The sequence below is a fragment of the Paramisgurnus dabryanus genome, chromosome 22 (assembly GCF_030506205.2).
Source record: "Paramisgurnus dabryanus chromosome 22, PD_genome_1.1, whole genome shotgun sequence".
Taxonomy (NCBI): domain Eukaryota; kingdom Metazoa; phylum Chordata; class Actinopteri; order Cypriniformes; family Cobitidae; genus Paramisgurnus; species Paramisgurnus dabryanus.
Window position 1 is genome coordinate 29,180,484 of NC_133358.1, and position 11,889 is coordinate 29,192,372.

At 37.6% G+C, this 11,889-nt stretch overlaps 1 protein-coding gene and 1 long non-coding RNA gene across 4 annotated transcripts in view; one reads left to right on the forward strand and one right to left on the reverse strand.

The window, feature by feature from the left end:
• The window catches only part of srcin1b (SRC kinase signaling inhibitor 1b), a 55,271-nt gene that overhangs the window by 14,959 nt on the left and 28,423 nt on the right, over window positions 1–11,889 (forward strand). For all 3 annotated transcript variants that reach the window (XM_065258713.1, XM_065258714.1, XM_065258716.1), the window contains exons 2-3: window positions 5,392–5,627; window positions 11,857–11,880. In XM_065258713.1, coding sequence (XP_065114785.1) covers window positions 5,436–5,627; window positions 11,857–11,880 — 216 coding nt within the window. In that variant the 5' untranslated portion in view covers window positions 5,392–5,435. The remainder of the gene's footprint in view (window positions 1–5,391; window positions 5,628–11,856; window positions 11,881–11,889) is intronic.
• Window positions 1,365–3,924, reverse strand: LOC135740587 (uncharacterized). Its single transcript, XR_010529218.2, has 5 exons — window positions 3,730–3,924; window positions 3,401–3,471; window positions 2,748–2,844; window positions 2,245–2,398; window positions 1,365–1,954 (listed from the first exon to the last, which is right to left on the reverse strand). It is a non-coding gene; the product is annotated as an uncharacterized lncRNA (long non-coding RNA).

The following is an 11,889-nucleotide window of genomic DNA, read 5'->3' on the forward strand; positions in this document are numbered from 1 at the left end:
TAGCACAAATTTCTTTAAATAGTTTTGTTTTTTGTGTCATTTTATGTATTGTTTTCTCATAGTTTTTTCCTATTTTCTTACCATTGTCGCTTGGGGTTATATTTTTCTAACCCAAACCCAGAGTTTTAAAAGCAGAAGAAAAACATGTAGAAACCAATACATAAAAGTACATCCTAACCCAAACCCCAAATCTAACCTCAACCCCAAGCGACAATGATTTAAAAATAGAAAAAAAGAGAAAACAATGCATAAAATGACACGAAAAAGAAAGTTGTGCCATGGAGACGAAAAACTATTTATAGAAATTTGTGCTGAGTGACACGAAAAAGAGCCAAATTTCACAAGTAGTCCTCGCTGCAGACTGTAGCGCGGTGACATCACGTACTGACGTCACGTATGTCTTCGGTGCGCATGCGCAGAGTGACGCATGGTATGTCTTGAATATTCATGTCCTTTTACGACGTGTGACACGCCTCTGAGACGCATAAAAACAATTATAGGGAATTACAGAGCAAACTCAGCATTATCGGTTGTATTTTTAAGTTACTTTTTTTTAAACGCGTGTGTACAGAGCAAACTCTATTTTGTATACCGGAACAGTGAACATTAATGACACCTTATAGGGTTCTTTTATGGGTTTTATATTTTTGGGCATATTTGCCTTCAAAGAAAGTTAGACATTTATGGTAAAGTACAGTATGTTTTCAGTCTCCTCATCCTTTATTTTGGAAAACACATAAAAATCGCCATGATAACACAATGTTGCTTCGTTTTATAAACACGACACATGAAATGATATATAATACACCGCGTTCCAAATGATTATGCACATGCAATTTTTGTTTATTTTTCCAATACAGCCAGTAAGTTTTCAAATTGTATTTCACCCTCAACAGTTATATGACAGTGTGGATGCTGTTATATTTAAATGAAATAAAAATGTCAAGATATTTTAATACTTTGAAAAACATGCTGTTCCATATTATAGAGCAAGTTGTGGTCCTCATACAATATGGGTATAAAAAAGTGTGCATTCGTAAAAAAGCAAATTTTTTCATATAACAATTTATATTTGGTGGACCTAAACAGAAATCATTGAACTATTATAAGATTCACGAGTGATTCACAGTACAGAAAGGTTTGACTATAAGGCTTTTTAAAATATATTTTTAGGAAAATATTAGAAAAAGGCATCATTAAAAAACACAGTTAAGAAGCAAACATGTACTTAAACCTGCTGGTGTCTCTGGAATCCCAAGAACCTCTCGATACAGGATCCTTCAGTGCATAAAGCTGTATTTCTACCCCTCCCCAAACCAAAACTTGAAACAATAATACATTTGATGTGAGCTAAGAATACAGAGAGACATTTTTAAACAGTTTTATTTATTGACATGCAAAAATACAATAAATAGTATAGATGAATGTCATTCTGGATTATTGGTGAATAGCCACTATGTTCAAACAAGACTGTAACATTAGGGAGAAGTGGCAGAGTAATGATTTTGACTGCCATCCCATACTGCAAAAAGCATCACTGACTATTTTAAATATTATGGGCAGAAAATAAGAAAGAAATCAAACAATGTGTGACCCCCATCATCATCTGACCTAAGTCCTATTAAAGAGCCTGTTTAGCATTAGAATATGAAAGATCTGTGAGGTGAACTACACTTTAATTCGAAACATCAACTTAGGGATGCAATACTAGCATCAAGTATCAAGTGAAATAAAGACAAAACCTATACTTGTATACTTATAAGTTTTAATGAATAGGAGAATTAAAGTCATGTCAAATATATGCTCGTATATTATTATGTAACTTGTGTAAATATTTTTTCCCCAACATTGCCAGGTGGACAGTCTTTGAAGATTTCTCCACAGTGGAAGCATTGAGTCAGACAGTAGGGCATCCGAAACTGTTGTCTGTAGAACACAATCCAGTTCTCATGACCTAATTTAGACAAAATACAGATCAAACCATATTCAATTATTATAAAGAACGGCATTAACATATCATGTTAACAGAGTCATATAAGGAAAACATTTTAAATGAGATTGCTTTACACATGCTAAACAAAGATATGCTTAATACAATTTTAAGTTCAGGGTACTTTTCTAGCTGAAAGTTGAAAGGTTTTGAAGGCAATACAGTCTACCAGAGAATAAAAATGTAGACAGACAAAGAGTTTTCTTAAATAATTTTTAGAGTACTCCACATTATTAAGGATTTAAAGAACTTACTGTCAAGCCACAAAAAGTGAGCCTGTTCTTTAAATTTGGGCTCACTGACAATGTCCCTAAACATCTAGCATTTGAGTGCAAGCCTCAAGACAGCCACATCGCCATCAACCTTGACAACTCCCATCAGGATCAGCCACAGGATCTCAGGTGACATCTGTCAAAAATAGCCAACAGTCAGTTTAAAATGCAACTACATTAGACAATAAAAAGAGAAACATTTAGATTGACAGTTTATACCTTGGTCAAGTTATCAAGTATATATATAAATAAATAAAAGAAATAAAAGTGAACCAATTCAATACTTAATCAAGGTAATCAGCATTACCTGTGGTTCAAGAAGATCCCTCACAACCGAAAGACTAGCATTAACAATCTTTTAATATTCAAAGAAGAATGTTTAAAATCTTTTAACATTCAAGGGCATATTTAATAGTACACATACTACTGTACATCACTGCATGGGTAAAGGGTAAAAATATAGATGTATGCTTGCTGTTACTTACTGTTACTTTTACATCCTGAAGCAGTCCTCAAGGAAGCCTTCGTACTGAGCACTGTGGTTCAAACAAATGGCATCAATTCATTCTCTGGTCCGGTTTCCTTTAAGGCATGTATTAGTTAGAAAATAACAGAGGTGTATAATACTTAAGTATTTTAGTTACATTTTCCAAGCATCTGTGCTTTATCAAAGTGTTTGTGTAGGGAAAATGTACTTTTCTTTACTAAAAAATGTTCACACCATTCTAAAGCATAGAATCATACTGTGTATTCCTTTTATATCGCATATTAAAATGTATTTAATGCCTAATTACATAAAAATTGTGTACTTTTACTTTCTTGAGTAAAAGTACGAAAATAATTTTTACTTAAAAGTACAAAAAATTACTAGATGTTTTACGTACTTAAATGTAAACCAAAAACTTGAAATTATGAAATGTAGTGGAGTAAAAATCACGATAATATGTTTTGGAATGTATGTTTTCCAAAGAAAAACACTAATAAAATATTAATAATTGAAAATTTACTTTTATGTAAAAAGTAAAATTACTTAAGTACTATACAACTCTGGAAAATAACACTAAAATATTATGTGTCTCTCTTTTTAAGTCCTAAAAATAATAAATTAAAGCAAACAGTTATGCAAAAAATAACTAACCTGGCTTAGCTGGACTGTACTTGGTGACTGTTTTCTCTAAGTTATGCCTTCCAGTATCCAGAAACATGCATCTAGAAAATCACATATGCAATCAATTAAAGGTTTGCTTTTTGTATATCTCACATAAACAGGTTTTACCCATCACATGGACGTAAATTTTCTTTCATAAAGGAAACTCAATTCCTCAACATGAAACTACTAGGGAGAAGAAACACAATGAGTTTTATAAGCAAAAAAGTTCGAATGTACAATTTTGAACAGAAATAATGTTTAATAACAACTAAAAGCAAACATAAAGCATAAATATTTATTTTATGTAATCGACTTACCGCAATCGAATTAATCCCTTTCGAGAAAACTACTTCTTCGCTGTATTATTAAGGTTGGCATTAAACTTTTAGGCGCATTACCGCCACCTACTGATTAAAGTGAAATATTTTGTACATGCGCATTAAAGACATACGATACGTAGAACATACCTGACGTCAGTACGTGATGTCACCGCGCTACAGTCTGCAGCGAGGGGTGTCTCAAATTTCATGCCACGGACACAAATAAATTCATAAATTTTTTTGTGATTATAACACGACTTACCTTTTCACACTGCGTGCTATTTATGCCATTGGGCTGATACATCAGTGCATCCCTAATTCAAGTATTCATATGTATTCAAAAAGAAAGCCTTTTGAGTAAATTCTTATTCAGTGTAAATCTTTAAGCTTGGGTAAAATAATAAAAAAATAACTAGTTAATTGAGCTAGCTCACTTGGTAAAGAATGGAGTCTCAGGGTCTTCCAAGATATAAAGCTTATTGTAAATGCAAAAGCATTCATGTAATGTAAATGTACTGTATTATAGCTGTGTGTGAATTTGCATGTTAATGCAGTGCAGAAATTAACAAACAGATCTCTTTGTGTTTGTGTAATGGATTAAGCGCTTGGGTCTGTGAGCTTGTGCATGGCGTCATTCTTAGCTTAATAGAGCTATTATACAGAGATGTGAAAAGAGAGAGAGAGAGAGACAGGCCGAGGATCATTAAAGTAAACAAACAGCGTTGGTTTTTTAACACATGTGCGAAAGCCAACCTGATCTCACGAATTTCCGTGGCATAGTCACGGAATTTTTTGCTCATTTTTCCGTGGCATTCTCACGGATCTCCTCATATTTCCGTGGCCCTGCCACGGACTTTCTTTTCCGTGGCATTCTCACGGATTGGTTACTCAACTGTTTTGTCCTATTTTCTTACCATTGTCGCTTCGGTTTAGGGTTAGATTTACATAAAATGACATCCCTACCCAAACCCAACTCTAACCCCAACGCCAGGCGACAATTGATTAAAGTTTAGAAAATATAAAAGAATACATTAAAAAAAATAGTATAAACCAATAATTAAAGTGAAATACTAACGCAAACACCAAATCTAACCCTAAACCGAAGCGACAATGGTTTGAAAATAGGAAAAAACAGTTGAGTAACCAATCCGTGAGAATGCCACGGAAAAGAAAGTCCGTGGCAGGGCCACGGAAATATGAGGAGATCCGTGAGAATGCCACGGAAAAATGAGCAAAAAATTCCGTGACTATCCCACGGAACTTCGTGAGATCATGTTGGCGAAAGCTCAGCTGTCTCACTGGTTTATACTCTTAAAATCAAAAATCTTCAGTGCTGGGTTTTATCAGGTTTAGCCTCTCTTACATCATCGCTCAATTTCCGCTCCTCCATCTCAGTCTCTTATCTGCATTCCTGACTTCCTCTTCCCTCTATTACCACATCTGTTCCATCATCTCATTTAGTTTTGATTTGTCTATATCCTACGTAGTGTGTGTAAAAAGGCCTTGTGAATGTCAGCCATGTTTTATAACCAGCATACAATGATTTGGGACGCAATAATCCTAATGTTGCATAGTACTTGCAGTTTGTGAATTGGGATTCGGATCCAACATGCCAAACATCTGCTGTTGACATTTGCTTTCTGCTTTTTCACCCCACAGGTTTGTGAGAGAAAGAGAGAGAGAGTAGAGATACAGTTCTTGTGATGTTGCGTGGGGATGATGCAGAATATCAGCGCCGGTATCACACTCTGGGCAGCTCCACACGCCGCCTCTCCAACCCGGACATGGAGGCGTTCGCTAAGCTCCACAAGGGCGGTGACGTGGAGCACCAGAGAAACAAATACCCACCGCAGCACGCTGCCACCCTTGTCAACACCAACTGTGCCCGACAGCAGGTAACACCCGTGTGTGTGAGGGGACGTGTGCCATGTCTGTTTATTATTGTGTTGCGTTGTGTATGTGTGTGTGTGTGTCTACAGAGCAGAAGTGGGTTAGCGGTTAAGTGCCTGTGTTGTGTCTAGAGATGCATGTCATATATTTACATGCATGCATTTGGTATGCATATACACTTACCTAAAGGATTATTAGGAACACCATTCTAATACTAGGGGATCCCATTTCACATTCAGAACTGCCTTAATTCTACGTGGCATTGATTCAACAAGGTGCTGAAAGCATTCTTTAGAAATGTTGGCTCATATTGATAGGATAGCATCTTGCAGTTGATGGAGATTTGTGAGATGCACATCAACGGCACAAAGCTCCCATTCCACCACATCCCAAAGATGCTCTATGAGATCTGGTGACTGTGGGAGCCATTTTAGTACAGTGAACTCATTGTCAAGTTCAAGAAACCAATTTGAAATGTTTCGAGCTTTGTGACATGGTGCATTATCCTGCTGGAAGTAGCCATCAGAGGATGGGTTCATGGTGGTCATAAAGGGATGGACATGGTCAGAAACAATGCTCAGGTAGGCCGTGGCATTTAAACAATGCCCAATTGGCACTAAGGGGCCTAAAGTGTGCCCAGAAAACATCCCCCACACCATTACACCACCACCAGCAGCCTGCACAGTGGTAACAAGGCATGATGGATCCATGTTCTCATTCTGTTTACGCCAAATTCTGACTCTACCATCTGAATGATTAAACAGAAATCGAGATTCATCAGACCAGGCAACATTTTTCCAGTCTTCAACTGTCCAATTTTGGTGAGCTTGTGCAAATTGTAGCCTCTTTTTCCTATTTGTAGTGGAGATGAGTGGTACCCGGTGGGGTCTCCTGCTCTTGTAGCCCATCCACCTCAAGGTTGTGCGTGTTGTGGCTTCACAAATGCTTTGCTGCATACCTCGGTTGTAATGAGTGGTTATTTAAGACAAAGTTGCTCTTCTATCAGCTTGAATCAGTCGGCCCATTCTCCTCTGACCTCTAGCATCACCAAGGCATTTTCGCCCACAGGACTGCCGCATACTGGACGTTTTTCCCTTTGTAAACCCTAGAAATTGTTGTGTGTAGAAATCCCAGTAACTGAGCAGATTGTGAAATACTCAGACCGGCCCATCTGGCACCAACAACCATGGCACGCTCAAAATTGCTTAAATCACCTTTCTCTGACATTCAGTTTGGAGTTCAGGAGATTGTATTGGCCAGGACCACACCCCTAAATGCATAGAAGCAACTGCCGTGTGATTGGTTGATTAGCTAATTGCATTAATGAGAAATTGAACAGGTGTTCCTAATAATTCTTTAGGTGAGTGTATGTGCATTTCCTAGGAATCAAACCCACAACCTTTGCATTGTTATTGCAATGCTATACAAACTGAGCTACAGGAATATTATCTCATGGAAAATTAAGGCCTTTGAGCACAGCCTAGCTAACACGCAGCCGCAAGGTAAAACCAACTAGGGATGCCTTAGCATCAACGTATACAGCGGGATCAAGGCCAGGCTTGAATGATTGATGGCCGGTCTGCCTAATCAAAGCTTCAACACACACAACACCATTATAAATAACGCAGTAAAACAGTAAAGCAATAATTTGAATGATTTATGCTTGCCGCAGTGCATTATGGGAAGCAGAGTCTTGCCTCCAGCACAGGTATATTTACAATTTTCCTTCCAGACACATCAATCTACGTTTTGCTGTGTTTTGAGAAATGTTATTTAGAAATTCTTATGGTTATCCTCTTTCCCACATCCATCCTCTCTCCTTCTGTCTCATCATCAGCTTCGTTTCTTATTAAATCTGTCCTTTTCCTTTTATTTGCTCTGTATATTTACTCGTCTGACTGCCTCGGCCGTCTCAAAACACCACTGGAATGAGAAAGAGAGAGAGAGAGAGAGAGAGAGAGAAAAGGAGAGAGAGAGAGGAGTCTGCCGTTACCATGGTAACCAAACCCATGTTGGGAAATCAATGATATCACATCGGCCAGCTAACATAAAGCAAGGGAAGGTAGTGGGAGGCAGTGGAACTCGTTAAAGATGGAAATCGCTAAATATGAAATGGTACTTACGTCTGTAATGTGACACGTTTCGGGATGGACACGCTTTTGGGGTGGGACTTGATTTTTTCCTCCATGGGGATGTGGGATCGTGAACAATGGGCGTTTCTCACCAGAATGGAGTCAGTGAATGTGAGTTTGCACTGGATTGTGGAGGACATCACCTGCAGACGCTTCTGAGGAGGCTTTGTGACCACGACAGGGAGGCTGATGGTCAGGTTCATCCTCCAGAGCATCTTCACTTATCTCAATGGTAGCGCTTTTAATTATTTATTATTGGTAGCCACCATTAAATTACTGGAACGATTTTTAAAAAGCTCCATGAGTAATACGTCTATATATGTTTATAGCTGTTTGTTTATTGCTTAATGTTCAATTGCCGGCATAGCCGTGACATCATCATCCTAAAAATCAAAAGTCGTCTCAGAGACAGTGCAAGTTATTCTATTTTGTAGAATATATATATATATATATATATATATATATATATATATATATATATATATATATATATATATATATATATATATATATATATATATAAACGAACTATACAAACTATAAAAAATTCAATTTTTTTTCTGTACAGTAACCTGCACTTATTATTGATTAATTATATTAGTTAGCAGGAATGTGTAGCGTTTTTTTGTTGAATTACAACAGAAAGACTGAGAGACAAACTCCAAGAAAAAATGAATCAGACGCATGCGAGGATTTACAGTTTAGAGCTGAAGACACAGCAGAAGGAAGCAGAGAGTCAGCCAACAATAGAAGTAATAAATTACTGATGCTATCATAACTTCATCAGCACATTAGAAATCTACACTAAACTGAGACTGGGAGAGAGAAAGAGGGAGAGAGAGAGAGACACAGAGACCCTAGCTGACGGCTTAAGGGCTTGATTGGTGATGAGGTTGCTCAGGTGGGAAAAATTACTGTGTGTGTGTGAACCATGGTTTTACTACAGTTAAAAAAACATGGTTACTGTAGTAAAACCATGGTTTTGGTAATAGTAATTAATACAAGCAAAAAAACATGGTTAATTATCGTAAGGGAATAGAGGGGTGTCAAACATACAGCCCGCGGGTCCTACACGGCACACAAAGGTGTCCAATCTGTCCTGCATGATGATTTATTATTAAAGGGGTCATATCATGAGATTTTTTTAAAGATGTAAAATAAGTCTTTGGTGTCCCCAGAGTGTGTATGTGAAGTTTAAGCTCAAAATACCTCATAGATAATTTATTACAGCATGTTAAAATTGTAGGTGTGAGCAAAAATGGCGTTTTTGCGTGTGTCTTTTCAAATGCAAATGAGCTGATGAAATGCACACACTGACCACCTTAATGCTGGTTTGTTGAAATTGAAACTATATTGTGCTGTCAATTATTTTTCTCTCTTTTTCTCTACACTAAATCGCAGTGCAATGGTTGGACAGTGTAATAAGATTTGCTACCTATGTCACAAAAGAGGCGAAATCTGAACGACCTATTTTTTTCACATGCTTGCAGAGAATGGTTTATCAAAACTAAGTTACTGGGTTGTCTTTTTTACATTTTAGGTAGCCTGGTAATACCATCCTCTGCTATTTTGCTTTGCTTCATAGACAGAGTCTGGCTGGGCATAATTGACAATCGTTTTCCTTCTAGTGGGAGGGGCTTGTCTGAAGTTTAAAATCATTGGTCTAAACGTAAGCCAATCGCATATAATGTTTGGATATGATGTGCGTTATGCGCCCCCTCAGCCGCATCGAATCTCTGCTGTAAAACACACGTATGATGTGAAAACAAACCCATCGAGCGAAATACCGGAGATGGCTATGAACGACTTTTGCAGATTATGTAAAGTAAATCGGGCCAGAGCTAGTTGAACCCTATCCTCTAAGTGTAGGAACGCCCCTCTCTCCTCTTAAACTCTTCCACCAGACAGCCATAACCACATGTAAATTAAATCTTCCTACCTTATTTTCTGGTTAATCAGGAACGTCACCAAAGAATGTTTGCCCACGCGTCCTCCACCGTTAACTGTGAACAATGAAATTCCCTTCCATGATATCTCGATTGTTGTGCACATCAAGCAATGCTGCACACAGTTTCTCGCTGACGATCGGTTATAGTTGATAAATTAAACTTTTCCCAAAACCTGTCGGGAGTAGGGCAACAACATAATCTCCATTCAAAATGTTTAACAAACACTCTTCTTGTTCGGGCTTAAGTTGGCAAGTGCCGGTTCTCCACAACAGAGCAAATAGCTTTCTGTGCCTCCATGTCCACTACAAACTACAACCATACATTCGGCGCTTATGCGTCTACGTCACGGCTCTCAGCCCGCCCTCTGCTCGTTGATTTGACGGCCGTCTCGATGCCGGAGGAAAACGGTTTGAATGGGAGGTATCTCAGACTGAGTACAGTAGCGTAATGAAATTTAGCGAAGTACGAAGTCTAACGTAGTCAGGCTAGGTAATAGAAGCACCGGGGACCCAATTATAGCACTTCAACATGAAAAAAGTCTGATTTTCATGCTATGACCACTTTAAATAGTAAAATGTTAAGTCGATATGAAACAAGTTACCAAGCCATTAAATTTCCATACTTTTACGTACATGGGTTAAACAGAATATTTTGTAACACTTATTATACATGGCCAACGGAGCTGGGTTTGAGGTGATGGGCTGAAGAGAAAGATCTGATTGGTCAGAATCTGAGTGGGACAAACCTCCTTAATGATGTCAGTCAAAATGAAAAGTTGTTTTTATATGATGCAGAGAAACACATGACAAACATTTTAGATGTCTTCGGAATAACCTGCGCATATGAAACGTTTATAAATAGATCTAAAACATGTAGAAGTTCATTACTCTCGGCTGGTTGCAGAAGTCCAGTATGTTATCATAGCAACAGTATAGATGTTGGTACAGCAAGCATGGCATCAGGTGTGGCCTGCCGCAGTGAGACAGAGAGAGAGAGAGAGAGAGAGAGAGAGAGAGAGATGAAGAATGTGCATTGCTTGTAATGCAGGTCAGGTTGAATTCTTTCTTGACAGCTTATTAAAATCTTCTTAAATCTTCTGCTGCTCTTGTAATGTGTCTGGGCCGACTGGTTTTGGTGTGTTGACAGTACGTCCCTGCGTGTGGATTAATGCATAGCAAATGCCGTTGTGTGATCGTTTTTGGGCATTGTAGGTAGGGTTGCAAAAATCTGGAATTTTGGAAATATTCCAAGTTGGAAAATTTAAGGAGTTAAAGGAAATTATTTGGAAATGAAGCTGTACCACATACAAACATTTGCCTCCACGACATCTAACTCAACTTCATCTGTGTGCCACAATTCTCATATATTCCTGTGTATTTTCCATGGAAAGTTTCCAAAATTCCCATAATTTTGCAACACTAATGTAGGTACATTTGTTAGTTCAAATGCAATTTTCAAATGTGCCTTTCCCTGCCCAAAAGTAATGTCTAGTAAAACTAACTACACTCTAAAGTGCTGGGTTGTTGCATGGGTGGGTAAAATATTGACTGTTGATTTAAATTTTTTTTGCATATTTGACACAACACTCGAAAAATGCTGGGTTAGTTCTAAGCAGTTGCTGGGTTAATACTGGACAGAAGATGTTGTTTGCTGGGTTGTTTTAAACTTATATTAACCTATAGCCATTGGTTAAAACCAACCCGGCATTTCTAAAAGTCAACCATTGGCAATTTTTGAGACGTCAGCAGAGCTCTTCTCGTATTTGTCAAATCTGAGTAAGAATATTAGATGATGATGATGATGATGATTACTGCATGCATCTGTTAAGTTACTGTGATCTCATTTGTCAAATTAAAACATGTTATCTGTTATTTTGATTGGTCATACATGTGTTAATCACGGAGTAAGATTTAATATAAAAACTGACCTGGCCAACAAGACTTTTTTGCCAAGAAGTTTTATGAAACCTTTTATTACTTTACTGTAGTTTTCTTTTTATATTCTCCCCCCAGATCTTCAGGTTGTCATTGATGAAATGCTTTAGCTTAAATTTATGTAAGACTGTAACTTATAGCTGTTTTTTCTGTTTCTCTCTCTTCTGCCAATTTCTCTTTTGCTTTCTCATTCTCCTGCTCTCTCTATTTCTCTCCTAGCAACCACATTACTGGAGTTTTAAGGTAAGTTAG